This window comes from Hypomesus nipponensis, chromosome 24 (genome assembly GCF_054491055.1).
Source record: "Hypomesus nipponensis isolate SF chromosome 24, ASM5449105v1, whole genome shotgun sequence".
Taxonomy (NCBI): domain Eukaryota; kingdom Metazoa; phylum Chordata; class Actinopteri; order Osmeriformes; family Osmeridae; genus Hypomesus; species Hypomesus nipponensis.
In genome coordinates, this window is record NC_140384.1 from 10,092,141 (window position 1) to 10,120,000 (window position 27,860).

General features: G+C 51.8%; 1 protein-coding gene across 1 annotated transcript; it reads left to right on the forward strand.

Annotated features, from left to right (window-relative positions):
- Nucleotides 1-173: 173 nt before the first annotated feature.
- On the forward strand, nucleotides 174-24,239 carry sh2b3 (SH2B adaptor protein 3). The gene is given in 11 exon segments (XM_084690554.1): nucleotides 174-518; nucleotides 10,018-10,545; nucleotides 10,548-10,700; nucleotides 10,703-10,952; nucleotides 11,412-11,476; nucleotides 20,095-20,196; nucleotides 20,380-20,477; nucleotides 21,858-21,934; nucleotides 22,226-22,440; nucleotides 22,817-22,991; nucleotides 23,107-24,239. Coding segments are annotated over 10 exon segments (2,046 nt in total). The 5' UTR covers nucleotides 174-518; nucleotides 10,018-10,044; the 3' UTR covers nucleotides 23,517-24,239.
- The last annotated feature ends 3,621 nt before the right edge of the window (nucleotides 24,240-27,860 follow it).

Genomic DNA, 27,860 nt, shown 5'->3' on the forward strand with positions numbered 1-27,860 from the left:
CGGACATTGAATCTCGCGAGAAATATGTGAGAACTATATGGATCAGATTAATCAAATCTAACTATGTACTATTTAGTCTTTTATCTGAACCCATTTTCGGAGAACGAAAAATACCACAGAAACTCAATACCGCATCTGATATTATCAGGGACATGTATGACCTAAATATTTCCATTTGTCAAGGCTAAAGAGCATTTCGCAGGTCTGTAGGCTAGCTACATTTTGCACGTTCGACCGCGGCACATTTTTGTCAACGGAAATGATGAGAGAGTCAGTAGTTCTTTCCGTGTCTGGGTTTCCTTCCTGAAACTTTGCGGAGGTCTGTTGCACTTTTTCAACATGAGAGAGACAGCAACGGGCTTTTTGGCTTGCAGGTACATTTCAGATATATATTTGTTGCTCTTGACCGACGTTTGTTTGGGTTATTTTAAATGCTTCACAACGTATTTCCGTTATGCGAAGTCCAACTTTTTGGTGTGTCGTCGTGAAGTGGGTGTCCGTCCAAGATAACGGAGAACGTGAGTAGGCTGCCTACACTGTTGTCAAGTGCCCGAGTGTCAAATGTGGTCTTGGTTCTGACCGTGCTTGCGCCTGGGTCTGCTGAAAAAAAGGAAAACCATAGTTTAAAAAGTTCAAACAAGTTGGTGTACAGATGCAAGGGATCGTTTTGTTTGTGTATGTTGTTCTTGATGTCAAAGTATTTTTGGTTTTAGAAGCTATTTAAAGGGCCGTGCGCAATAGTCCCATTGTGTTGCCTACAGTTAGCGCTGTAGCTAATACGGCCCTGGCTTCTCTGGCTCAATTGACAACATGTTTACATGACAGAACACAACAAGGTGCCACTGGTATTGTTATGCTTGTGAGCTAAGCATAACAGATGCAGGGTAGTCACAGGACTTGAGCCGTGGCCAGTAAATGATGCAAAGTTGCACCATTTTGACCCCGCACTGCATTAAGCCCGCCCTCTCGTAGTTGCATTACAACTCCTTATTAGCAGTTTGTTAAAAACTAAAACACTGTGGGGAAACCTAATTAAAACTAGTTAATTAAAACTAGTTAATACATTGAAATACCTTCCAGGGTGTAAGTATGAAATTTTATAATGACTGTGGTGTGACCACAACCCATTTTGTAAGAATTGTGAATGTGATTCTGGGGAAAGACCTATGGGGTCGTCAGTCCTGACTTGAATAATACCTGTATTATGGTGTGTGTGTGAGGATCAACACGCTTGTACTCTTGCTTTAGCTGTCCATTCGTCCTAATCTGTGTGTGTGTGTGCGTGTGTGTTTGCGTAGGCCTGTTCTATGTGTGTGTGTGTTTGCGTAGGCCTGTTCTGTGTGTGTGTGTGTTTGCGTAGGCCTGTTCTGTGTGTGTGTGTGTGTGTGTGTAGGCCTGTTCTGTGTGTGTGTGTGTGTAGGCCTGTTCTCTGTGTGTGTGTGTGTGTGTGTGTGTAGGCCTGTTCTGTGTGTGTGTGTGTGTGTGTGTGTAGGCCTGTTCTGTGTGTGTGTGTGTGTGTGTGTAGGCCTATTCTGTGTCTGTGACAGGCCATGCTGTATCAGGCTGTGCTATAGACCTCCCAGGTGGTCACCCGCCAGGTGTCTGCTGCTATCCCAGGCAGATTAGGCCCTGTCCCGCACAACGCTCTGCCTTCTAACCAGACACCCTCCCTGCCCTGGTCCTCCACTCCCAGCAGCCCTATGAGAGTCCCAGCACTGGTGGGAGAGATGGTGACCCACAGACACCTGGCCTGTTGTAAGGGGCCTGGGCGAGAGACAGAGAGAGAGAGACAGAGAGAGAGACAGAGGGAGAGACAGACGGAGAGAGAGACGGAGAGAGAGACGGAGAGAGAGAGAGAGGGGGGGGTGGTAAGGAGAGGGAGAGGGGAGAGAGAGGAAGTGTGAGAGCAAGAGGGGTAGAGTGAGAGAGGGGTAGAGGGAGCGGGAGAGAGAGGGGCGCAGTGAGAGTGCGGGAGGGAGAAAGATGGAAGGGGGGTGGTAGGGAGAGAGAGAGAGCACTGAGATCAAACAGCACATGTGGGGTTGGAGGGGGGGAGGGGTTCCTCCCTCTCTGCTCTTTCAGGAACCCCTCCCTCACGCTAGGGTACAGTGTGTTATGATGTGAACTGGTGATATGGGGACCTCTCTCCTGGTTAGCATGACTAGCAACTCAGGCGCGTGCGTGTGTGTGACCACAAAAACATACACACACACACACACACCCCTGTGAAGTTGTATTGCCTGAGGGCTTTCCGGTTTCAAGAATCAGCTTGTTAGACATTCTTACCTGTACATGTACACACACACACACACACACACACACACACACACACCCACATGGCAGGTTAGAATGATGTGGTAAGTATGTGTGTCAGGCTCTCTGTGCGGTATTGAGATTGATTTGATATCAGATGTTTGTTTAATGTAGCCATTGATGTTGTGTGTTGAGGTGCAGGACGATCTCAGAAGGCTGACGGGGAATATCTCACACTGTGTCACAACTTGTCAACTTGCCTACAAGAACAAGGGGGGGTGTAGTGTGTGTGTGTGTGTGTGTGTGTGTGTGTTGGGACTGAAGGCCTAAGAAGAAGTGAGCTGTAGAAGTGAAAGCAGGAGGATACAGAGCTCTGACCATATAACAGATATAAATAGACAATACTCTCTGTCTCTGTGTCTGTCTCTCTCTCTCTCTCTCTGTGAACTTTGTTACATTGGAAGTTCTTTCTCTTTTCTGGATGTGTTATCGTACATTTTCTTTCATGATGTCTAAACATTAGCTTTGATTGTGTGTATTCTCAACGACAGTGATTGGCGGGTGGTGTGTTGATGGAGCGGAGGTGCAGAGGCAGGCAGTGTTTTGACCGGGCGGAGGTGCAGAGGCAGGCAGTGTTTTGACCGGGCGGAGGTGCAGAGGCAGGCAGTGTTTTGACCGGGCGGAGGTGCAGAGGCAGGCAGTGTTTTGACCGGGCGGAGGTGCAGAGGCAGGCAGTGTTTTGACCGGGCGGAGGTGCAGAGGCAGGCAGTGTTTTGACCGGGCGGAGGTGCAGAGGCAGGCAGTGTTTTGACCGGGCGGAGGTGCAGAGGCAGGCAGTGTTTTGACCGGGCGGAGGTGCAGAGGCAGGCAGTGTTTTGACCGGGCGGAGGTGCAGAGGCAGGCAGTGTTTTGACCGGGCGGAGGTGCAGAGGCAGGCAGTGGCGGTGGTGGACAGAACAGGAACCTCTAGGACAGACAGGTTGGTGTGTGTTTTGCGTGGGTGGCATGGAAACAGAGTCCCATTTAGAGAGGAAAACTGAGATCTGGTGGACTTAACATGGTGGTCACACATCCTCCTACTCAGCCTCCCCCGGCCTCCCCTACCCTCCTCCAGCCTCTCTTCCCTTATTTTCCCCAAGCCTCTCCTCCCCTACCCTCCCCTAGCCTCTCCTCCCCTAGCCTCCCCTACCCTCCTCCAGCCTCTCCTCCCCTATCTTCCCCTAGTATCTCCTCTCATAGCCTCCCCTACCTCCCCTAGCCTCCCTCACCTAGCCTCTCCTCCCCTAGCCTCTCCTAGCCTCTCCTAGCCTCTCCTCATCTAGCCTCCCCTACCCTCCCCTAGCCTCTCCTCCCCTAGCCTCCCTCCCCTAGCCTCTCCTAGCCTCTCCTCATCTAGCCTCCCCTACCCTCCCCTAGCCTCACCTCACCTAGCCTCCCCTAGCCTCCCCTAGCCTCTCCTCCCCTAGCCTCTCCTCACCTAGCCTCCCCTAGCGTACCCTCCCCTAGCCTCCCCTGGCATCCCCTACCCTCCCATAGCCTCTCCTCCCCTAGCCTCCCCTAGCCTCATTTAGCCTCCCCTAGCCTCCCTTACCCTACCCTCCCCTAGCCTCACTTAGCCTCCCCTAGCCTCCTCCAGCCACTCCTTACATAGCCTCCCCTAGCCTCCTCTGGCCTCCCCTACCCTCCCCTAGCTTCATCTCACCTAGCCTCCCCTAGCCTCCCCTAGCCTCTCCTCCCCTACCCTCCCCTAGCCTCACCTCACTTAGCCTCCCCTACCCTCCCCTAGCGGCCCCTAGCCTCTCCTCCCCTACCCTCCCCTAGCCTCACCTCACTTAGCCTCCCCTAGCCTCTCCTCCCCTCCCCTCCCCCTAGCCTCCCCTAGCCTCTCCTCCCCTATCCTCCCCTACCCTCCCCTAGCCTCCCCTAGCCTCTCCTCCCCTACCCTACCCTCCCCTAGCCTCCCCTAGCCTCCCCTACCCTACCCTCCCCTAGTCTCTCCTCCCCTAGCCTCCCCTACCCTCCCCTCCCCTAGCCTCTCCTCCCCTAGCCTCCCCTAGCCTCCCCTACCCCAGTCTCCTGGCCTGGGGAGCTGTCCTCTGTGGAGTCTGAAGAGCAGGGGAAAGCTTACGGTTCACAAGCCTGTCCATGTCAGATGCCAAGCAAGCTAGCAGGATTAGCAGTCGAATAAGGTAGCAACAAAGACTATAAGCTGGCCTCCATGGCTTCCATAATCCACTGTCTTAACATCTATCAATCTCTGAGTTGAAGGACTGGAAGCCAGTGGTACACTGACGCGTTCTCTAGCATTCCTCCTGGTTTATCAGGACCTCTGGCTGCCTGTGTTTTTTTATGCTAAGTCCCTGGTCGGCTGTGGGAAAACCATTGTCTTGGCTAAAGGCGGCTCAACCTATATCCAGACTTAGAGAGAGACCCACTTAGAGAGTGTAGAGACAGGGAGAGACGAGAGTAGAGACAGAGTCGAGACGGAGTAGAAACAGAGAGAGAGTAGGAAAGTAATGGAAGGATTCCCTTTCATTTTTCCTCTCATCCTTTCATTCTCTCCCTCTCTCTCCTCTGCATGTCTTTCATTTCACACCTCTCTGCTGTCTCTTTGTAATTCACACTCCCTGTTATTCTCTCCAAAGATAATGACAGGCTCTGGCTTCCTGTTCTGTGCGTGTGTGTGTGTGCGTGTATGTGTGTGTGCGTGTGTGTTTGTGCACATGTGTAAACCGTCTCATAAGAGAGACTCAGGAATTCTGTCCTGTCTTTTCTCTCTTTTCCTTTCTCTCTCGCTTTGTCTCTCTCCCTCTCTTCCTCCCTCCCTCCCTCCCTTTCTCCCCCTGCCCCCCCCCCCCTCTCTCTCTCTCTCTCTCTCTCTCTCTCTCTCTCTCTCTCTCTCTCTCTCTCTCTCTCTCTCTCTCTCTCTCTCTGTCTCACCCTCATTTTCAGAATTCAGGAAATGGTCTGTGAGTTGTTTGAGTTGTTTTGCTTCACAAGAATAGCAGCATTGTTTGTTGTGCGCTGGAGCTGGAGCTAGCATTGTTTGTTGTGCGCTGGAGCTGGAGCTAGCATTGTTGTCTGTGTGCTGTGCCGGGGATGCAAACAGGAGCAGGGGAATGGAGGGCTGGACTCAGCCACACAGCATCCCTGTGGTAGCAGCTCTCAGAAGTCAGACCTGCTCAGTCTCCAGGACATAGCCCTAGCCACAGACCCAGTCTACAGACAGACCTGCTCAGTCTCCAGGACATAGCCCTAGCCACAGACCCAGTCTACAGACAGACCTGCTCAGTCTCCAGGACATAGCCCTAGCCACAGACCCAGTCTACAGACAGACCTGCTCAGTCTCCAGGACATAGCCCTAGCCACAGACCCAGTCTACAGACAGACCTGCTCAGTCTCCAGGACATAGCCCTAGCCACAGACCCAGTCTACAGACAGACCTGCTCAGTCTCCAGGACATAGCCCTAGCCACAGACCCAGTCTACAGACAGACCTGCTCTGAGCTGGCTGGTGCTTAATGGAAGCATCATGTGAGGTGTTGTTCCCCAAACGGCAAGGAGTGCCTGGCCTGGAGGGTGTGTGTGTGTGTGTGTGTGTGTGTGTGTGCGCTCAGTGCATGACTGTGCACGTGTGTGTGTGTGATAGTGTGACTGAGAGTCAGTTCTGTTGCCAGGGCAGGGCAGGGTTTCCTGTGATTGCTACCCAGAGCAGACCAAAGGTGGCTGAGAATGAGAGCAGACTAACCACACTAAACCAGACCCAGACCCAGTAAGGAGAGGGAAAGAGGGGTGGATCAGACCCAGACCCAGTAAGGAGAGGGAAAGAGGGGTGGACCAGACCCAGACCCAGACCAGACCCAGACCCAGTAAGGAGAGGGAAAGAGGGGTGGATCAGACCCAGACCCAGACCAGACCCAGTAAGGAGAGGGAAAGAGGGGTGGACCAGACCCAGACCAGACCCAGACCCAGTAAGGAGAGGGAAAGAGGGGTGGATCAGACCCAGACCCAGACCAGACCCAGTAAGGAGAGGGAAAGAGGGGTGGACCAGACCCAGACCCAGACCAGACCCAGACCCAGTAAGGAGAGGGAAAGAGGGGTGTATCAGATCAGACCCAGACCCAGTAAGGAGAGGGAAAGAGGGGTGGACCAGACCCAGACCCAGACCAGACCCAGACCCAGTAAGGAGAGGGAAAGAGGGGTGGATCAGACCCAGACCCAGACCAGACCCAGTAAGGAGAGGGAAAGAGGGGTGGACCAGACCCAGACCAGACCCAGACCCAGTAAGGAGAGGGAAAGAGGGGTGGATCAGACCCAGACCCAGACCAGACCCAGTAAGGAGAGGGAAAGAGGGGTGGACCAGACCCAGACCCAGACCAGACCCAGACCCAGTAAGGAGAGGGAAAGAGGGGTGTATCAGATCAGACCCAGACCCAGACCCAGTAAGGAGAGGGAAAGAGGGGTGGATCAGATCAGACCCAGACCCAGACCCAGTAAGGAGAGGGAAAGAGGGGTGGACCAGACCCAGACAGCTATTGATGGTGATGTGTTCCCCTCTGACCTGTAGAGTAACCGTGAGTCCCTATCTCCACAGAGGGGAGAGGGGGGGCTGTGTTTGTGGTGTGTGGAGGATACAAACCTCTGACGATATAACAGATATATATAGACAATACTCTCGCTATCTGCCTCTCTCTCTCTGTCTCACTTGTGTCCTGTTGGGAAGAAGGGAGGGAGGGAGGGAGGGAGGGAGGTGTGCTGGGTTGCGCTGTATGGTAGGAAATGGGTCAACAGGACATTCAGAAAGACCAGAGAGAGACAGGTAAGGAGGCAGGCAGTCAACACACAGGCAGGCAGTCAACACACAGGCAGGCCGTCAACACACAAGCATGCCGTCAACACACAAACAACCAGTTAACACACAAACAGGCCATCAACAAACAGGCAGGCAGTCAACACACAAGCAGGCCGTCAACAAACAGGCAGGCAGTCAACACACAAACAGGCCATCAACAAACAGGCAGGCAGTCAACACACAAGCAGGCCGTCAACAAACAGGCAGGCAGTCAACACACAAACAGGCCGTCAACAAACAGGCAGGCAGTCAACACACAAACAGGCCGTCAACAAACAGGCTGGCAGTCAACACACAAGCAGGCCGTCAACAAACAGGCAGGCAGTCAACACAAACAGGCAGTGCGTGTGAAGATGCTGAGTCATGGCTGGCCATGCTGATAGAAACATGTGGGGCCATGGAGAGTGATCCTCTGAGCATGCTCAGTGGGCACCGAGGGACAGAGCTCTGAGCATGCTCAGTGGGCACCTAGGGACAGAGCTCTGAGCATGCTCAGTGGGCACCTAGGGACAGAGCTCTGAGCATGCTCAGTGGGCACCGAGGGACAGAGCTCTGAGCATGCTCAGTGGGCACCGAGGGACAGAGCTCTGAGCATGCTCAGTGGGCACCTAGGGACAGAGCCCTGGGCATGCTCAGTGGGCACCTAGGGACAGAGCTCTGAGCATGCTCAGTGGGCACCGAGGGACAGAGCTCTGAGCATGCTCAGTGGGCACCGAGGGACAGAGCTCTGAGCATGCTCAGTGGGCACCGAGGGACAGAGCTCTGAGCATGCTCAGTGGGCACCGAGGGACAGAGCTCTGAGCATGCTCAGTGGGTGCGGAGGGGAGACTGAAGGAGAGGAAAGGGAGACGTTGTTGCTTGTGGTGACGCAACATCACACCGTGCCAAGTCTGTCATGTAACACGCCAGGCTGTGACGTCAGGGTCCCCACTCTGCTCCACCCACAACACAGGCAGGCAGCACACAGGGGCAAAGGGAGTGTGTGTGTGTGTGTGTGTGGAGATATATGGGTGTGTGTGTGTGTGTGTAGAGGAGTGTGTGTGTTTGTAAAGGAGAGTGTGTTAGTGAGAAGGGGTTGTGTTTCGTTTAAAGGTTGAAGATGTGAGGTTGGAGATAACCAGACAGTCTTTTCTTCCTCCCTCTCTCCTCCCTCTCTCCTCCCCCCTCTCCTCTCAGCTCTGTGGTTTGTCTGATCTGTTGAGCCAGCTTCTCTCCACTTCCCCTCTACTCTCCTCTCGTCTCCTTTCCTGTTTTCCTCTCCTTTCCTTCTCTCCTTTCCTTACTTCTCCTCTCCTTTCCTTACTTCTCCTCCACTCTTGTCTCCACTCTTGTCTCCTCTCCTGTCTCCTCCTGTCTCCTCTCCTGCCTCCTGTATCCTCTCCTGTCTCATGTCTCCTCTCCTGCCTCCTGTATCCTCTCCTGTCTCCTCTCCTGTCTCATGTCTCCTCTCCTGCCTCCTGTATCCTCTCCTGTATCCTCTCCTGTCTCATGTCTCCTCTCCTGCCTCCTGTATCCTCTCCTGTCTCCTCTCCTGTCTCATGTCTCCTCTCCTGCCTCCTGTATCCTCTCCTGTCTCCTCTCCTGTCTCATGTCCTGTCTCCTCTCCTGTCTCGTGTCCTGTCTCCTCTCCTGTCTCGTGTCCTGTCTCCTCTCCTGTCTCCTCTCCTGTCTCCTGTCTCCTCTCCTGTCCTGCTGTCCTAGCTGAGTGCCAGAGGATTCTTCATTGTAAGTGGAGGAGCAATGAGAGGGGGAGGGGGGGACATACAGAAAGTCTTCTTACTCATGTGTTTGTACTCTTTAAAATACAGAAGTGGATCCCTTACACTGACACACTGACACCCCCCCACACACACTCACCATTAAGATATCCTCCTGATAGCCTCTCTCTCTGGCCTTCATTCAGCCCGTGATATAACCATCCCTCCCTCCTTCCCCCCCCCGCCCCCCCTCAGTAGCAAGATGTGGAACAAGCCCATTATAGATTGTCATCTCATCTGATTTTATAGTCCGCCCACTACCCCTTCTGTGTTCATTAGAGAAGTTAGGAGACTGGAGGGTCACACACTGACACTCACTCACACACACACACTCACACACAGACACTCACTCACACACACACTCACACACAGACACTCACTCACACACACACACACACAGACACTCACTCACACACACACTCACACACAGACACTCACTCACACACACACACACACACAGACACTCACTCACACACAGACACACACACAGACACTCACTCACACACACACACACACACAGACACTCACTCACACACACACACACACACAGACACTCACTCACAGACACTCACTCACACACACACTCACACACAGACACTCACTCACAGACACTCACTCACACACACACTCACACACAGACACTCACTCACACACACACTCACACACAGACACTCACTCACAGACACTCACTCACACACACACTCACACACAGACACTCACTCACACACACACACACACACACAGACACTCACTCACACACACACACACACGTGCGGGCGAAAACACAGGTCCCGCGTGGATCCACAGTTAAAAGGATGTGAGACAGAGGAACCTCCGAAACCGCAAATCTCTTCCTCCTTCCTGCTGCGAGAAGATCGCAATCCAGCCAGCAGATGGGCCAGCTGCTGCTGTGGTGAAACCAGGCCCAGAGTTCTGCTCTGACTCAGTCGTCAGAGCTCTCACTCTGTTAGTGTTGCATCCTTCATTGAGAAGTTCTCTCAGTGAACAGTGTCGGGACGTTTTAGGTGGTGTTGTTGATGTTAATTTGCAAGTTTTCTGACTTTTCTTTTTCCTCTCCTCTCCTACTCTCCTGCCTCTCCTTTCCTCCCCCTCCTCTCCTTTCCTCCATCCCTCCACCCCTCCCTCTCTCCTGCAGTGATTCTCAGCTGTGCTGGTTACTGCAATGAATGGTGACACTATCCATCCTGCCACGACCTCAGCTTCCCTAACAGCGCCCCCCAGAGGCTGGAGGGAGTTCTGCGAGCTGCACGCCATCGCCACGGCCCGTCAGGTGGCCTCCCACTACCGGCTGTTTGCCAGCGAGCGCCCCGACCAGGATGCCGTGTCTCCAGACGTTCTCGCTCGCCACTTCTGCCTCCTCTTCCAGCAGCACTTCCACTGCGAGGCCGCCAAACTCCCGCCGCCGCGGCCAGCGGTCTCGACTCCGCCCCCTCCCGGCCTGTCCCCATCGCCGCAGCCGCCCCCCCTGATAGGACGGCTACGCATCACTTCCTTCTCAGGGGCGCTGGATTACAGGGAGGCGGGGCGATCTGCCGGCCCCTCCCTCTTGGCTGTTCTCTCCTCCAAGGCGCAGGCTGGTCAGGGGGGGCGGGAGGCGGAGCCGCGGGCGCCGGTCTTACGCAGCCGTAGTCAAGAGGAACTGAGGCCGGGAGCGGGGCGCCTCCCCCCTCCTCCCTCTCCTCCTTCCCCCCGCAGGTCACTCACTTCCCCGTGAACCAGATACGGCAAAGCGTGCTCCGTCTCTTTAAGAAAGAGCCCCTCCCCCAGGGCCCGCCGGCCAATCCCAACGGCCCGACGGCACCGTTGCCGGGAGACAGAGTCGGCGTGGCGACCGTGGAGGAGGTGAGGCCCCTGAGCAGCGCCTACGAGGCCAAAGCCCCTGGCCCCTCCTCCTCCTCGCCGGCGCAGCACTTCCTGGATCGCTTGGCGACCCGTATCCGAGGGGGAGCAGCAGGCGGCGGGCGGACGGGCAGGCCTGGCAGCTCAGGTACCTGCTGGAGGATGACACCATCTCAGACGGCCAGCCGCAATGGCAGCGCTGCAAGCTCAAGGTCAGGAAGACCACAGACAGTCTGGGAGGAGGAGGAGGGGGAGGAGGAGGGGGAGGAGGAGGGGGAGGGGGAGGGGGAGGGGGAGGGGGAGGGGGAGGAGGAGGAGGAGGAGGGGGAGGAACAGGAGGAGGAAGAGGAGGGGGAGGAGGAGGAGGAGGAGGAGGAGGGGGAGGAGGAACAGGAGGAGGAGGAGGGGGAGGAGGAACAGGTGGAGGAGGAACAGGAGGAGGAGGGACTGGAGGAGGAGGAGGAGGAGGTGGAGGAGGAACAGGAGGAGGAGGAGGGACTGGAGGAGGAACAAGAGGAGGAGGAGGAGGAGGGGGAGGAGGAACAGGAGGAGGAGGAGGTGGAGGAGGAGGGGGAGGAGGAACAGGTGGAGGAGGGACTGGAGGAGGAGGAGGAGGAGGTGGAGGAGGAACAGGAGGAGGAGGAGGGACTGGAGGAGGAACAGGAGGAGGTGGAGGAACTGGAGGAGGAGGATCTGGAGGAGGAGAAGGAGGAAGAGGAGAGAGATACCTGCTAGAGCTCTACGACCCCCCCAAGGTAATTCAGAAACACACACACCCACTACATCCACACACACACCCACTACATCCACACACACACACACACACTACATCCACACACACACACACTACATCCACACACACACACACACCCACTACATCCACACACACACACACTACATCCACACACACACACACACACACTACATCCACACACACACACACTACATCCACACACACACACACACACACTACATCCACACACACACACACACTACATCCACACACACACACACACACACACACTACATCCACACACACACACACTACATCCACACACACACACACACTACATCCACACACACACACACACTACATCCACACACACACACATACACACTACATCCACACACACACACACTACATCCACACACACACACACACACACACACACTACATCCACACACACACACACTACATCCACACACACACACACTACATACACACTACATCCACACACACACACACACTACATCCACACACACACACACACACACACACTACATACACACACACACACACACTACATCCACACACACACACACACACTACATCCACACACACACACACACTACATCCACACACTCAGGGGTGGGCAATATGGCCAAAATCTTCTATCACAGTATGAGTACTTTTATATGACGGTTACACTATATATCATGGTATAGTAATTGATATAGTAAATTCAATTAAGAAATGGTACAAAACAACCATACCGTACTTCATCATCACACTTGATTATTTATTACAAACAAAAACAACTGCCTCACATGAGACAACACTTGAGTTAAAAACAAAAGTTACAAGTACGAGCGTTCCGGTAGTCCCATTTCTACCGTTGCACAGTATATACCGTCACACCATCCAGCCCTAAGTAAAATTGGTAAAAAATCTATATATATTCTATTATAATTGTATATGATATTTTCGGCATCATGTCGCTATGGGGGGAAGGGGGAGTGGGGCCGGCAGTGTGACAGGGCTGCTCACACACACACACACTGTCCTCTCACACACACACTGGCCTCTCACACACACACTGTCCTCTCACACACACACTGTCCTCTCACACACACTGTCCTCTCACACACACTGTCCTCACACACACACACTGTCCTCTCACACACACACTGTCCTCTCACACACACTGTCCTCACACACACTGTCCTCACACACACTGTCCTCTCACACACACACTGTCCTCACACACACACTGTCCTCTCACACACACTGTCCTCTCACACACACTGTCCTCTCACACACACACTGTCCTTTCACACACACACTGTCCTCACACACACTGTCCTCTCCTCACACACACTGTCCTCTCACACACACTGTCCTCTCACACACACTCACTCCTTTTCAAACACACACACCTTCATACACACTTTCGGCTCCTGTCTGACTCTGTCATTGAGGTTTCCTTGGGTGTCAGAATCAAAGAGTCTCGTTCTCACATGTTCATATTTGGCTTGTAGGTGTAGCGGTGAACATCTGACATTTAAGCTGGAGCTGTTACAGTCATGTCAAAACCACTCTGTAGCCTCAGTTCTGCACGGGCTAAACCAGGCCAGGCCAGGCTAGTACAGACCAGGCCAGGCTAGCACAAGCCAAGCTAGGCTAGGCTAGGTTAGCACAGGCCAAGCTAGGCTAGGTTAGCATGGGCCAAGCTAGGCTAGGTTAGCACAGGCCAAGCTAGGCTAGGTTAGCACGGGCCAAGCTAGGCTAGGTTAGCACAAGGCAAGCTAGGCTAGGTTAGCACAGGCCAAGCTAGGCTAGGTTAGCACAGGCCAAGCTAGGCTAGGTTAGCACAGGTCAAGGTCACTTAAGCCAGAGCAGACCATGCCAGGCTTGGCATGATCACCCTCAGCCAGCCCAGCTGCCAGGAGGAATCTTGGCAGTTCTGAGAGGCAAGGCCTGAAAGCCTTAGAAGGACAGAGGGACTGAAGATGAGAAACGCACACTTCACACTCACAAACACACTCTCACACACGCACACACACACACACACAGCAGTTCCTCACCATGGCACTCGCTCATGTATAGAAACACACATTTGTCTCTCCCTCTCTCTCTCTCTCTCTCTTTCTCTCTGTATCTCTCTCTGTCTCTCACCCTCTCTTTCACTGTCTGTCTCTCTCTCTCTCTCTCTCTCTCTCTCTCTCTCTCTCTCTCTGTATCTCTCTCTGTCTCTCACCTTCTCTTTCACTGTCTGTCTCTCTCTCCCTCTGTTTCTCTCTTTCTTTCTCTATCTATAATCTCGTAGGACCATAAGTGGGAATCTGCTGCTGTCTCAATGTTTGTGTTTGCACTGTTTCCTTTTGATGGATTCTCACTCGTGATGTGAAGCTCGTTCTCATCACACGTTTGCACGTGTCAGTGTGTGTGTGTGTGTGTGAGTGTGTGTGTGTGAGGGTGTGTGTGTGTGTGTGTGAGTGTGTGTGTGTGTGTTTTGAGGCTGCAAGCCATGCGTCCCTCCAGACCAGCTCTCTGCACAGAAAGAGGAAGCTGTTCTCTGGATGATTGTGTGTGTGTGTGTGTGTGTGAGAAGCATGTTCCCTGGGACATCGCTGTGAGGACTGCGTGTGTGAACCAGATAAACACCGAGATAGTCCACTGTCAGATTTCACAGTAACACATTTTTATTATCATTCTGGTTGACAACCTTTTTTTTTTTTTTTTGAGAAACGGAAAAGAAAAAAAAGAAATGGACAAAAATAAATGTATGTTTTAAGAGGCTGTCTCTCTGCTTGCTTGTATATTGGTTTACATATGTATGGCAGTAGAAGTGTAGCATTCCCCTGATGTGTGGAGAACCAGATCTAGGCTACATCATCCTTACATCTTGTCTGAGCCAGTGCCCTCGGCTGTTTCTGAGTGTGTGTTGAGTGTGTGTTAGTGTATGTGTGTTGAGTGTGTGTGTGTGTATGTGTGTTGAGTGTGTGTTAGTGTATGTGTGTTGAGTGTGTGTTAGTGTATGTGTGTTGAGTGTGTGTGTGTGTTTTTGTGTGTGTTGAACGTGTGAGTGTGCTAGCAGAGATTGTTCCATCCATCTTTACCACAGACATGTGTGTGTGTGTGTGTGGGGGGGGGGGGGGGGAGTGGGGGGGGCGGGGGGTTAAAAGCACAATACGAGTGGAAAATACTTTGGGCACAGCCTAACCCTTCTCTCCATCTGTGTTGTGTTATTGGGCGTGCTTTAAACTCACACACAGCAACATGCAGTGTTAATTAGAGCCAGTGTGCGTGGCCCAGTCTTGGCTGGGCAGGACTGCAGGCTATCAGCCTCCTGGAGGCTGGGCAGGACTGCAGGCTATCAGCCTCCTGGAGGCTGGGCAGGACTGCAGGCTATCAGCCTCCTGGAGGCTGGGCAGGACTGCAGGCTATCAGCCTCCTGGGGCTGGGCAGGACTGCAGGCTATCAGCCTCCTGGAGGCTGGGCAGGACTGCAGGCTATCAGCCTCCTGGAGGCTGGGCAGGACTGCAGGCTATCAGCCTCCTGGAGGCTGGGCAGGACTGCAGGCTATCAGCCTCCTGGAGGCTGGGCAGGACTGCAGGCTATCAGCCTCCTGGAGGCTGGGCAGGACTGCAGGCTATCAGCCTCCTGGAGGCTGGGCAGGACTGCAGGCTATCAGCCCCCTGATGAGAGAGCTGGGACACTTTCTTCTCTCTCTCTTTGTCTATATCTTTCTCTTTCTTTCTCTCTCTATATATATATCTTTCTCTCACACACACTCTTTCTTTCTCTCAGTCTCTCTGCCTCCCTCTGCCTCCCTCTCCTCCCACCTCTCCCTCCCTTTCTCTCTCTGGATAAACGACTCCATCTCACCTCTTCCCTCTCCAGTCATCACCATGGATGGATGGAGGACGCTTGCTCGAACATGATTGATGAATCTGTTTTCGAATCAACCTAAACCCTTGTGGAAATATATGTTTTTTATGCCATTTTTTTTTTGCTATTTATGGAATATTGCAATGTAAGATTAGCCGGAGGTACATCCTGTAAAGATAATTGGCCCCATATCTCCATTTGCTGATTATTTCCAAGAAATAATCTTGTGCAATTTTGTGACAGATAAATGTTTTGACTTTCAATCTTAAGGTTTACACCTAAATGTATCGCCAAAGTGACATCAACACACAGAGGGGAGGAGGAGGAGAGAGGAGGAGGAGGAGGAGGAGGAGGGAGGAGAGAGGAGGAGGAGGGAGGAGGAGGAGAGAGGAGGAGAGAGGAGGAGGAGAGAGGAGGAGGAGGGAGGAGGAGGAGGAGGGAGGAGGAGAGAGGAGGAGGAGGGAGGAGGAGAGAGGAGGAGGAGGGAGGAGGAGAGAGGAGGAGGAGGGAGGAGAGAGGAGGAGGAGGAGGGAGGAGGAGGAGGGAGGAGGAGGGAGGAGGAGGAGGGAGGAGGAGAGAGGAGGAGGAGGAGGAGGAGGGAGGAGGAGAGAGGAGGAGGAGGAGGAGAGAGGAGGAGGAGGGAGGAGGAGAGAGGAGGAGGAGGAGGGAGGAGAGTTTAGTCTAGTAGTGGGGGGTGTTACAGGAGATCTCAGTGTGTGGGATCTGTTATACAGCTTCACAAGGAAGTTGAGATTAATCAGGAGTCATGGAGAGAAATCTGCCTTTTGAAATCTTTCTGCAGAATAGATTATCTTTGATCGTGTGTGAATGGGTGAGTGTACGTACGTACGTACGTACGTGTGTGTTTGTGTGTGTGTGTGTGTGTGTGTGTGTGTTTGTGACCTGTAACCACAGTGCTAGTGCACCTGACCTTACTGAGCTGTCTGGAAAGCCCCTATAGGAAGATGCCTCTTTCACTCTCTCTCCCCCTCACACACACACAGATTTGGTGATAGGCTAGTTTGGGTCTAAAGCTGGGCTAAGACACTAGGTATACAAAAACAAGAAACTATTTTCTCTTTTTCACCCCCCCTCTCTCTAATCTCTCTAATTTTCGTCTCCTCTCACACCTCTCTCTCTCACACACACACCTTTCTCTCACCTCTCTCTCTCACACACACACCTTTCTCTCACCTCTCTCTCTCACACACTTCTCTCTCTCCGTCTCTTTCTCTCTCCCTGTATCCTCTCTATATATGTTCCTCTCTCTCCTCTGTCACGCTCTCTTCTCTGTTCCTCTCTCTCCTCTGTCACGCTCTCTTCTCTCGATCTATAAACCCATCACTTGCTTTCTATTTCTCCATGTCAAATTCTTAGAATTGTTCTTGTGAGTTTTCAGCCTGCCAGGTGAGAGGTCAGGCACATACTTTACACACACACACACACACACACAGACACACACACACACACACACACAATGTGTGATTGCTCAAGCACCTTCATTTGTTATTTGTTATGACAGTGTGCTTGTACAGCAGCCATGCATCTGTGAGTTCGTTTTTTTCTCTCGTTTTTTTTCTTTCTCGTTTTTTTTCTCCATCCTGTGTCACTTATTTCTCAGAAGAAAGCCAGTTAGTAGAAAGAAGGTCTGACTGACACAATTGACAAGCTTCAGTGTTTTTCCTAGAAGCCAGTCATCTCTCCCTTTCGGCCCCACATCCTTCTGTCATGTCAGAGATGGCACCTACCTGTGAGACGGCAGGATTTGCGAGATCACAAACTCGGCCATCTCGCCAAACTATAATTGATCAGTTTCTGTCCGAACCACAGTCACTTGGACCGAACTCTGTGGTTACGGCTGTGGGTTGAACCTGGCCCGTGATAGACAGATGGTCACGCACACAGTACATTCTCCACTCAGTCAACACATTTCGCTCAAATCTAGAAGTGTTTTTAATACATTTACTTACGACAGACCTGTCTCTCTAGGCTTGATGGAAGCCAAATGTTCTACGAAGCGGCGAATCATCGCTAGAGTATGTGATATTTGTGTGTGTGTGTGTGGTGGTGGGGGGGGGGGGGGGCGACACTGGGGACTGCAGTATGTTGCTATGGTGACCTGGGGAGTGCTTGGATGCATGGGACCCGACGGCCATCTTGATTCTCAGAGGGATAGCGGAATGCCGAGGGCGGCCAGTGTTGCCTTGGGAACGGGCTGAGAAAGGGGCTCTGGGACGAACTCGGGGACCTCGGACATCCTGTCTGCCGTCATTGTGTGTGTGTGTGTTGAGTATGTGTGTTTGGGGTGTGTGTGTTAGTGTTGTGTACGTGTGTTTGGGGTGTGTGTGTGTTGTGTACGTGTGTTTGGGGTGTGTGTGTGTTGTGTACGTGTGTTTGGGGTGTGTGTGTGTTTGTTGTGTACGTGTGTTTGGGGTGTGTGTGATCGTAAGCAGTCGCATTAGCCTAGCATTACGTTAGCCTCGTGTTAGCGGCTGTAGTGTGACGGTGTGAAGCTCTCCATCCCTGATGTAAAGGGTTCATCTGGTCTAATCTGCTTCCCAGCAAAAAATAAAGCGATTAAACCGAGAGAAATGTCTCTCGCATATCTCAATTTGTGATTCATATAAAACTTTCTCTCTGACAAGTCGCTGTGAAGTTAACGATCAATATTGTCAATATAGCTCAACCACGACACCAGGGTTGTGAGAGAGTGTGAGTGAAGCTGAAACCAAACAGTGACAAACTGAGTCAGACTGGAAGCCATCGCTGGGAAAGTGATGTGTTGTCATACGGTGTGTGTAATTGTTATTTAAATCACATTTTACGTTAGCAACTTAATTTACTTTTATTTACGTGCAATTACACATTGCAAAGTAACCACATCTCAGCTACCAGGCGTTGATAAACAAGAATGCATATTACTGTACAGCACTTAGCATCTCTATTGCAGTAGCTATTTCAGGGATGGAGAACTAAATACATAACACAGTGCTGATAAAGATCTCCGTTCTTCAACTCCAGTGTTGCTGAATCTGGTCGCTCTGGTGTTTTCTAACCTAAGGTCTGTGTGTGTGTGTGGGTGTGTGTGTATCCTTGTGTGTGAGTCCTTGTGTATGTTAACATGTTTTGAGTGTGTGTTTGTGTCTGTGTTTAATAATGAATGTTTTCCCTCAAACTTTGTGTTTCCTCTATGAAGCCTCTATGTTAGGCGTGTCTAAGAGGTGTTCTGTTGTCTCACACACAGAGACAGAGACAGAGACACAGAGACAGAGAGACAGAGACAGAGAGACAGAGACAGAGAGACAGAGAGAGAGGGAGAGGGAGAGGGGGAGGGGGATGGAGGGGGAGGGAGGGAGAGGTAGAGGGAGAGGGAGAGCTGTGAGGAAGGGGAGGAGAGAGAGAAAGAGAGGGAGGGAGGGAGGGGGAGGGGGAGGGAGGGAGAGGGAGAGCTGTGAGGAAGGGGAGGAGAGAGAGACAGATTTACCTCTGTTGTATAGAGCTGCTGCTCACCCTTATCCCCCTGTCCCTCCTCTTATTCATGATTGAGGATGAGGCTCCACCCCCATCACACACATCATAATTAAACTCACATTTTGCAACAGAGCTATTGACTTGCATGTGGGTATGGTGGAAAGATGGAGATGAAGAGGAGGCGTGTGTGTGTGTGTGTGTGTGTGTGAGCCTTTGAAGAGGAGAGAGCCAGACTGAGTGAAGTAACAAGCCAGGCATCTGTATCAGTTCAGTCCCAGTCTAGTCAGTGTTCCTCAGAGATGGTTAGTCCCTCATCATGACTCACCTGGCAGTAGCCCCCTCAGCCACTCTTCTCCCTGAGAGGAGGACACAGGCAAGGAAGGAAGGTTGGAATCTCCTGTTGCTGTTTCAGAGCTGTCTGGGATCAGCAGGGATATTCTAAACACTCAGCCTGTCTCTCTCTCTCACACACACACACACACACGTACTCCTGGAATCCTCCTCCCCTCTCTCCGCTCCTTGTCTCGTTCATTTCCTTTCTCCCACTTCTTTCTCATCTCCGCTCTCTCCCCTTATCTCTCTTCTTCCTCTCCTCTCCTCCTCCCCTCCTCCTCCTCTCCTCCCACGGACCAGTAGCCACCGTGTCTAGCCAGCCCCGCATGAGTGTGTGTGTGCGTGTGAGAGAGAGAGAGAGAGAGTGTGTGTGTGTGTGTCACCATCAGGTTCCTCCTCTCCCAGCAGATTGGGGCCGGAGGTGCTGGAGAGATGTGTGTGTGTGTGTGTGTGTGTGAGGGTGTGTGTGTGTGAGGGTGTGTGTGTGTGTGTGGGGGGGGAGGGGATTGATGAGGGCTCCAGAGGAAGTGTGTGTGTGGAGGGGAAACCTGGGTCTGGTTTCAGAAGCTAAGATGCTGAAATGTGCGTACACACACACCCACACACTCTCTCAGCAACACTCATTCAGACTCACTCTTACACACACACACACACTTTTACCAGCGTAGTAGCAAGCCATCTGGTTGTCCTCATTATCAAATAGTTCTTGTCAGAGAGCCGACTAGAAGAGGGACCTCCTAATGGGAATAAACTTCTCCACAGTTTGATGTGACCTGACTTGTAAACACACACACACACACTGGCATGGCCTGACAGGCACGGTGGCAGCAGAGGTGTGTGTGCGTGTGCGTGCGTGCGTGTTACTTTAACGGTCGATGTTTTAGTTTCTGTGACACTGACTTTCTGTGACTGCTTGCATGTTCTTTCCTCACTCCTCCTGCCTTGTGTGTGTGTCAGGACTCCAGTCCTAAGCTGACAGTGTGGAGCTCAGACATCCTGGACATCCGTCGCTGCACAGAGATGGAGATGCCTGACAACAGGAACACATTTGTTCTAAGGGTAAGACACACACACACACACAGCAGCGCATAGACACACACACACACACAGCAGCGCATAGACACACACACACACACAGCAGCGCATAGACACACACGCATACACACAGTCTCAGGCTTGGTGTGTTTTTAAATGTGTGTGTGTGTGTGTGTGTGTAACCTCCCTGCTCCTTGGCCCCTGCAGGTGAACCGTCACCCTGGCAACCTGATCTTCCAGACAGACAGCCCTGAACAGCTGACCTCCTGGACAAACCAGCTCAGAGACTGTGTCTCTCACACCAGGTATACACACAATATATACAAATACTTTGGACTACAACTTATTCATCTGTGCTACAACTATTTTGTGTATGTTTGTGTGGGTGTGTTTGTGTGTGGGTGTGTTTGTGTGTGGGTGTGTTTGTGTGTGTGTGTGTGGGTGTGTTTGTGTGTGCGCTTGCAGCTGGATGTTTACTGGGATCCAGAGGTGTGTTTGTGTACGCCAATGTGAATGTTTGCACATATTTGACTGCGTAAGTGTGTGTGTGTGTGTGTGTGTGTGAGAGAGAGAGGAAGTGTGGAGGAGGTCTGAGGCTCAGAGATCTCAGGATCTTTCACTTCTGCAGATGTCTGGAATGCAAAGTCCGACTGCTAGCTCCCCCTCTCCATAAACACTGTATACACACACACACACACACAAAATACATACACACATTTACAGGCACACACCCAGTGCAGTACCCTTCCCAAGGGGGGGGTTCCATGGCAACACATGCTCAGTGTGTGTGTTCTGTGTTTGGTGTGTGTCACTGGATCCGGACAATTCCAGAGAACCAGAGATTGTCTTGTAGTGCAGGAGCCATCTGTGTGTTACTACATTTGGGCTGCGTGCGTGTGTGTGTGTTAGATAGTCTAGTAACTTTGTCCGGTGAGGGGATGTGTGAATGTGAATACGAGTTTCAGACACTTCTGAGTCAGAAAACATACACACACACACACAGAACAGATACACACTCAGAACAGACACACACACAGAGAAGAGAATAGTTCCTGTTATTGAGTTCTCAGAACTTTAGTCAGCATTTAAGCAGGATTTGATCAAGCTTCCTTCTCTGACTGTGTACGTGTGTGTCTGTATGTGTGTGTGTGTGCAGGGTGGAGTGGGGCTATCATATAACACTACACGCTTTCAAGACTTAACAAGACCTACTTCCTGCTGCTTCCTGAGCCCTCTGTCTCTCTCTCTCTCTCTGTCTCTCTCTCTCTCTCTCTGTCTCTCTGTCTCTGTCTCTCTCTCTCCCTCCCTCTTTCTCCCCCCCCTCTCTCTCTTTTTTTTTGTAACTGCAAGGAGAAAAAAGCTAAATAAATACATTCCAAACTGTAAAATCCACCACCCAACCCATGTCTCTCTCTCATCTCTCTCTCTCATCTCTCTCTCTCTCTCTCTCTCTCTCTCCCTCTCTCTCTCTCTCCCTTCCTTTTCCCTTTCCCTCCTTATGTCTTCCTCCTTCCTCCCTCTCTCTGTTTTTTCCCTGTCCGTCCCTCCCTCTCTCTCTGTCTGTCTCTCTCTGTCTCTCTCTCTCTCTCTGTCTCTCTCTCTCTGTCTCTCTCTCTGTCTCTGTCTCTATCTCTCTCTGTCTCTGTCTCTCTCTCTCTCTCTCTCTCTATCTCTCTCTCCCACAGTGTGGATGTGGAGCTGCTGGCCTCCCCAGTCGACTCAGCTGCCTCTGCAAATCATAGCTCAGAGTCTGGCAGCCAGGGTAGGTCGGGGGGAGGGAGGGTTGGGGAGGGAGGGGGGTAGGAGGGAGGGGGGAGGAGGGGGGGGGAGGGAGGGAGGGAGGGAGAGAGGGAGAGAGGGAGGGAGGGAGGGCTGATGAAGTATCTGTAGACTTAATAATCAACTGCTCCAATCCACTTGTGTTTGACCCCATGTCCCAACACTAACCGTGGTTCTGGAGGGTCCCAACATTGACCCTGTCCCAACACTAACGCTGTACAACCGTCCAGAACCCCTGTCCTAAAGATCCTCTCTCCTCTCCCCCCTCCTCCAGGCTCTCTGTCCTGTGTGCTGCTGGAGCAGCTGTACCACAGGACCGACCCCCACCTGTGCTCCTACCCCTGGTTCCACGGCTCGGTCTCCAGGGTGAAGGCTGCCGGCCTGGTGCAGAATTTCGGTCGCGAGGGCCACGGTGTCTTCCTGGTCCGCCAGAGCGAGACGCGCCGAGGAGACTACGTCCTGACCTTCAACTACCAGGGCAAGGCCAAGGTAACTCCTCCCCTTTATCCAGCAGGCCAAGGTAACTCCTACCATTTTCCCAGCAGGCCAAAGTAACGCCATATCCACCTTTCTTCTTAAATGTTTTTTGTATCTCCCCTCTACCCCCCTCCTCCCCCTCCCTCCTCCTCTCCCCCTCCTCCTCCCCCCTCTCTCCTCCTCTCTCCTCCTCCTCCCTCCTCTCTCCTCCTCCTCCCCCACCTCCTCTCTCCTTCCCCCTCCCTCCCTCCTCCTCCTCCTCCTCTCTCCCTCCTCTCTCCTCCTCCTCCCCCACCTCCTCTCTCCCTCCCCCTCCCTCCTCCTCCTCCTCCTCCTCCTCCTCCTCCTCCTCCTCTCTCCTCTCTCCTCCTCCTCCTCCTCCCTGCAGCACCTGCGTCTCTCCCTGACTGAGGCGGGGCAGTGCCGGGTTCAGCACCTGCGCTTCTCCTCCGTGGGGGACATGCTCAGCCACTTCCGGCTCTTTCCCATCCCCCTGGAGTGTGGCTCTGCTGGAGACGTCACGCTGTCCAGCTACGTGCTGGCTGGCCACGCCCCCTCGCAAGGTGACCCCGCCCTCCCCTCTCCCACCTCTCTACTTCACCTGTTCACTTAGCAGACTGTACACACACACACACACACACACACACCCTCCTCACAGCGGTGTTCTCTGTCCTCCAGGCCAGCCCACCGGAGCGGTCCTCGTCCCTTTCTCCCTGCACCGCTGGAGCTCTGAGCCCAGCTTGGCTCACTGCAGGCTGGCCAGCCTCTCCGGGCTGGTCCCTTCCTCCAGCGCGTCCTCCAGCCAGGCCCCCGGGCCCCAGCCCCAGTACCACCTCTACCCCCTCCAGCCCCTGCACGGGCGCCCCACGCCCCCCCCAGACCCCGCTGCCCCCGGACCCCTGCGGAGAAGCGAGTCTGTGGGTCGCAGGTCCCTCCTGCGCCATCCTAACCCCCAACCAGCCCCCCACCCCGGCCTCCTCCCTAGCCTCCTCCCCAGCCTCCTGTCCAGCCACCGGGACTCTGACTACGAGTTGGAGCCGGACCGCGGACGCAAGAGAGCCATCGACAACCAGTATATGTTCCTCTGACCCCCGGCAGGCGGTGAGGTCACTTCCTGTCTCGCTCCCCGGGGGGGGAGGGGGCGGGGGGAGACGCGGGCGGGGGAGACGCGGGCGGGGAGAGACGCGGGCGGGGAGAGACGCGCACCCACCCTCCTCACCTGTGTGCTCCCTAAAGGAGGAGGAGGAGGAGGAGGAGGAGGAGCTGGTCTGTCATGGCAGGGTCCAGACGCCTGAACCTGATTGTCCACATTGAATGTATTCCAGGGCGGAAGATGTTTGACAGTTGTTAATCCTCGTTTGTTTTGCTGAATGTTGCAGGGCAGCGCAAGAGAGAGGCACAAACACACACTCGCGCGACCCACTTCTACCAAACTTTGTTTTTGTTATACCTACAATATGGCGCTATTTACACTCCGACTATTTTGTAAAAGGGAACAGTGTCTGGGGGCATGGATGAAACAATCGATCAACAAGGGTGAGAGTGTGTGAGAGTGTGTGTGAGAGAGAGAGAGGCTGAGAGTGTGTGTGTGAGAGAGAGGGTGAGTGTGTGTGAGAGAGAGGGTGAGTGTGTGAGAGAGAGGGTGAGTGTGTGTGAGAGAGAGGCTGAGAGTGTGTGTGAGAGAGAGAGGGTGAGTGTGTGTGCGCAGGTTGTGGCCTCCATTACTCCAAGATGAGGGTCATGACCCCAAAGACTGTGAGGGTGGGGTTAGATTAGGGGGATGTACCCCTCCTCCCCCCTCCCCCCCAAAACACACATTCTGAAGCTATGTATCGTTACCCACCTGGTCTGGGCATTGACCAATCAGCATTAAGCAGTATTTAGGCTTCTTAGCATTGCCCTTCCTTGTTTCTCTCCACCAATCCCAACCTGACTCCTGCAGACCAAGATCAAGGGTCAGACCTGTGTGGTCCTTAGCTGATCAGGACCTCACCTGGTCTTGTGTCTTTAAGGCGTGTCTTTCTATGTTCCCTAGTTCAACTTGACTGACATCTTCAACTTGGCATCAGTGCCTTAAAGATAGTGATGCCTGGCAGGATATGACACGCATGGGGCGGGGGGGGTGGGGGGGGGGGTGACACAAGTCACTATGGCAACATAAACCATATATACAACCAAAATTAACTATTCAAGTTCTGTTACTATGCTGTTTGTGACTCCGTCACCGGCGACGACACGTTGCACATAGAGCCTCCAGCCAACCACTTAGATTTCTCTCTTTTCTCTCCTCCCTCCCTCCGTTTGTCTGGCCTCTCGTTCTCTCTCTCTCTTCTACCTTTCCCTCCTTGTCTCTCTCCCTCTCTCGCTTAACACTAACTCTACTAGCGTCAAGTTATTTCGTTGTCAAGCTTCCTGTTTTGAAAAGGGACAGTTTTTCAACTTTTGTCTTATGATGACCCAATGTTGATTTTTGATTTTGTGTATTTCTGAGTGAATCCATAGGGATATGGATGATGAGAGACAGAGAGAGGGAGACAGAGAGAGAGAGACAGAGAGAGAGAGAGACAGAGACAGAGAGAAAGAGAGAGACAGCGAGAGAGACAGAGAAGAGGAGGGGGATGGCTTTATGTGAGAAGATTTGAAAGACCTGTGCTGTCCTTTTGACTGACACATACTCAGAATAACCTGCATCTGGGACTCATTTCCCATATTCCTTTCGAATCGAACCCAAATCTAGTTACGATAGCGATCGTAGAAATGAAGTTCCAGCAGTTTCTTTGTACAATGGTTCTGATCGGGTCATCTTCCTTATCGAAACTGTTGTTCTGTTCTCGTTGAGGAGAATAAGGGTGAGACCAAGGTACGGTTTTGTCTCTTATGCTGACGTTGAAACTAACCCTACAAGCTAACCCTGTGTGTGTGTGTGCGTGTGTGTGTGTGTGTGTGTGTGTGTGTGTGTGTGTGCGTAGGGAAGACAACAAAAGTATCTCTTGGTGCAATATCAGAAAGTTGCTTGTAATGTTGAATGGTTGAACGCGTATGTGTTGACTGTTCAGTCCTTGCACTGGATCAACTTGGAACACCCCATGTTCTGCCCCAGCCACCCCCCCATGTCCTGCCCCACCCTCCCCCCCCCCATTTTCTGCCCCAGCCCACTCCCCCCATGTTCTGCCCCCCCCGCCAAGATTGCCCCGTCCCTGTTCCCGAATCAGCAAAATATTTTAGTTGTTTATATGAGATTTACATATTTCCATGTATACAAATATATGAATATATATATATATATATATCCCCTTTTGTAAGGCTCTGTTTGTGTCAAGGTTGTTGGATAAGATGACCCTTGGCACGTCAGATGGCATCTGTTGTCCTTCTTGCTTCCTGTCTCTCAGGACTGGTCATTACGCATCTGAGTTCATAGCACTGTAAACAGCCAATCACATCGCACCAAAGCTTCTGTTTCTGTCAGACCTCGCCTGTTACAGTAGTTCTTTATGATATGCATTCTAAATTATATATATGTATAACTGTATATTTGACATTTTGTAAAATAAAGCTAACCAATGAAATCAAGTGGCCCCGATACGATGACTTCCATAACTCTCCCGCTACAGCGTCTACCAGGAGACGGCAGAGAATGTTCGCCACTAGCGCTAGTGCCACTAAAACATAGAAAATATGTATTTTTATGTGGGCTTCTTTTTTAAAAGATATATTTAAATGTTCCTTCGTTCTAAAGGGGAGGGCGTGGGGGAGGAACCGGACTAACTGCAGTAGGAGTCAAATTTGGCAAGATGTCTAACTTGGTTGATTTGTTTCCATATAAATTAAACGGCTGGATAATAATGAATGGGTTATGCAAACGGCAAAACGTCGCTGTATAAAAACTCTAAATGTTCATGTTTACTTTATGGTCATTCATATGTTCACATCATACTAAGCTCCCCCTTCATTCCTTCACTGTCTATATTTTCTCCATACCATGAATTGACCAGCAGATGTCCCTATGAAGAGAATGCGTCAAACGTTTTAGATGTTTCTCACTTGAGGCGAGTTGGAGTAAAGACGCATCTGAAACATGCAGGGCAGGCGGTCGTTGTGGACCAGGGTTGAGAAGGGCTGTTTTAGAGGCATAAAGCTGATAAATGAAAGGAAATGTTCCAAAGGCAAGCTGCAGACCAATTTAAATGTAATGTGCAGGACATCATCTGGAGCATCCGTCGCTGTTAAATATAAAATGGTAGTTGTATATATTCACCACGAGAGGGCGCTGCTTAGCTGTTTTGGTAAGCGTTGAATGGAGATGCGGTGTGTGTGGTATATTGGGAGGGGGGAGAGGCAGAAGTAGAGGGGGGTGAAGGGAGGGAGAGGAGAGAGAGAGAGGAGGGGAGTGGGAGGGTGGGAGAGGGAAAAGAGAGGGATAGATGAAGAGGGATGGAGAAATAAAGAGAGAGTAGGCACATGCAACCAACTGACCTAGAAGACATAGAAGTTCAGGAGACTTCAAGTAGGTTATTAACTGCATGTCATTTTTGTTTTTTTTGTAACTTGGGTTTCTATCTCAATTATTAACTTTTTCTCTCAGGGGAGGAGGAGCGGGTATTAAAGACAAGTTGCACTATAAAAGTGTGTTAGGTTTAGGGTTAGAGATGGCATTATAACACATGCACTATTAGGCTATTAGTAGGCCTATTATTATTAGCATTGTTATTGTGATGTTATTGATAATATTATTAGCAACTCACCAGTGCGCGCACCGTTTCCCGGGAGACAGGAATGGGGTAAACAGCACGCAGACTCCTTCACGCTGGAAGGCCCCATGTTGTCACATTTTGTTCCCGTTTTCCAAAGAGTCCCCCAAGCGTGTCCAATGAAACATAGTCGCCATTGTTCACGCGACACTTTAATAATCGAATGCTACAATATCCAACCTGGTGTTTGCTTTAGCCGCCGTTCCAACCCCTGCGTAAGGACTCTCGTAGGTGGAGATAGACAGGGCGAGGCGCCAGTCCTCGAGCCTCCAAGCGACGCGACCTATGCATAAATGAATACAGAGTGAAAATACTGTCGTTTTATCTAAGAATTGGAGGCATTTAAGAAATTCAGGTATTTAGGGGGTTAGAATCAAATCTTTATAGCAACAAGAATGTTCAACAATATGGCCTACCCAGCGTTTTTAACCGATTCTGATTATTGCGTGATTGAATAAAACATATAGGCTTACAAAATGTGATTATTTCTATATTTCGTTTGAATTTTTTTATAGCCTTAGACTATTATTTAGGCACAATGTATTATGAAGAGGTCTAATGATTTGATAGTAGCCAATATTCCCAAAGTCTAAGAACCATTCCTGCACATGAAGTGCATAATGATTTCGTTTGGGCCTTATAGTCTTTTATTTTATAATTGTATAGGCTATATGCAGCGTTTAT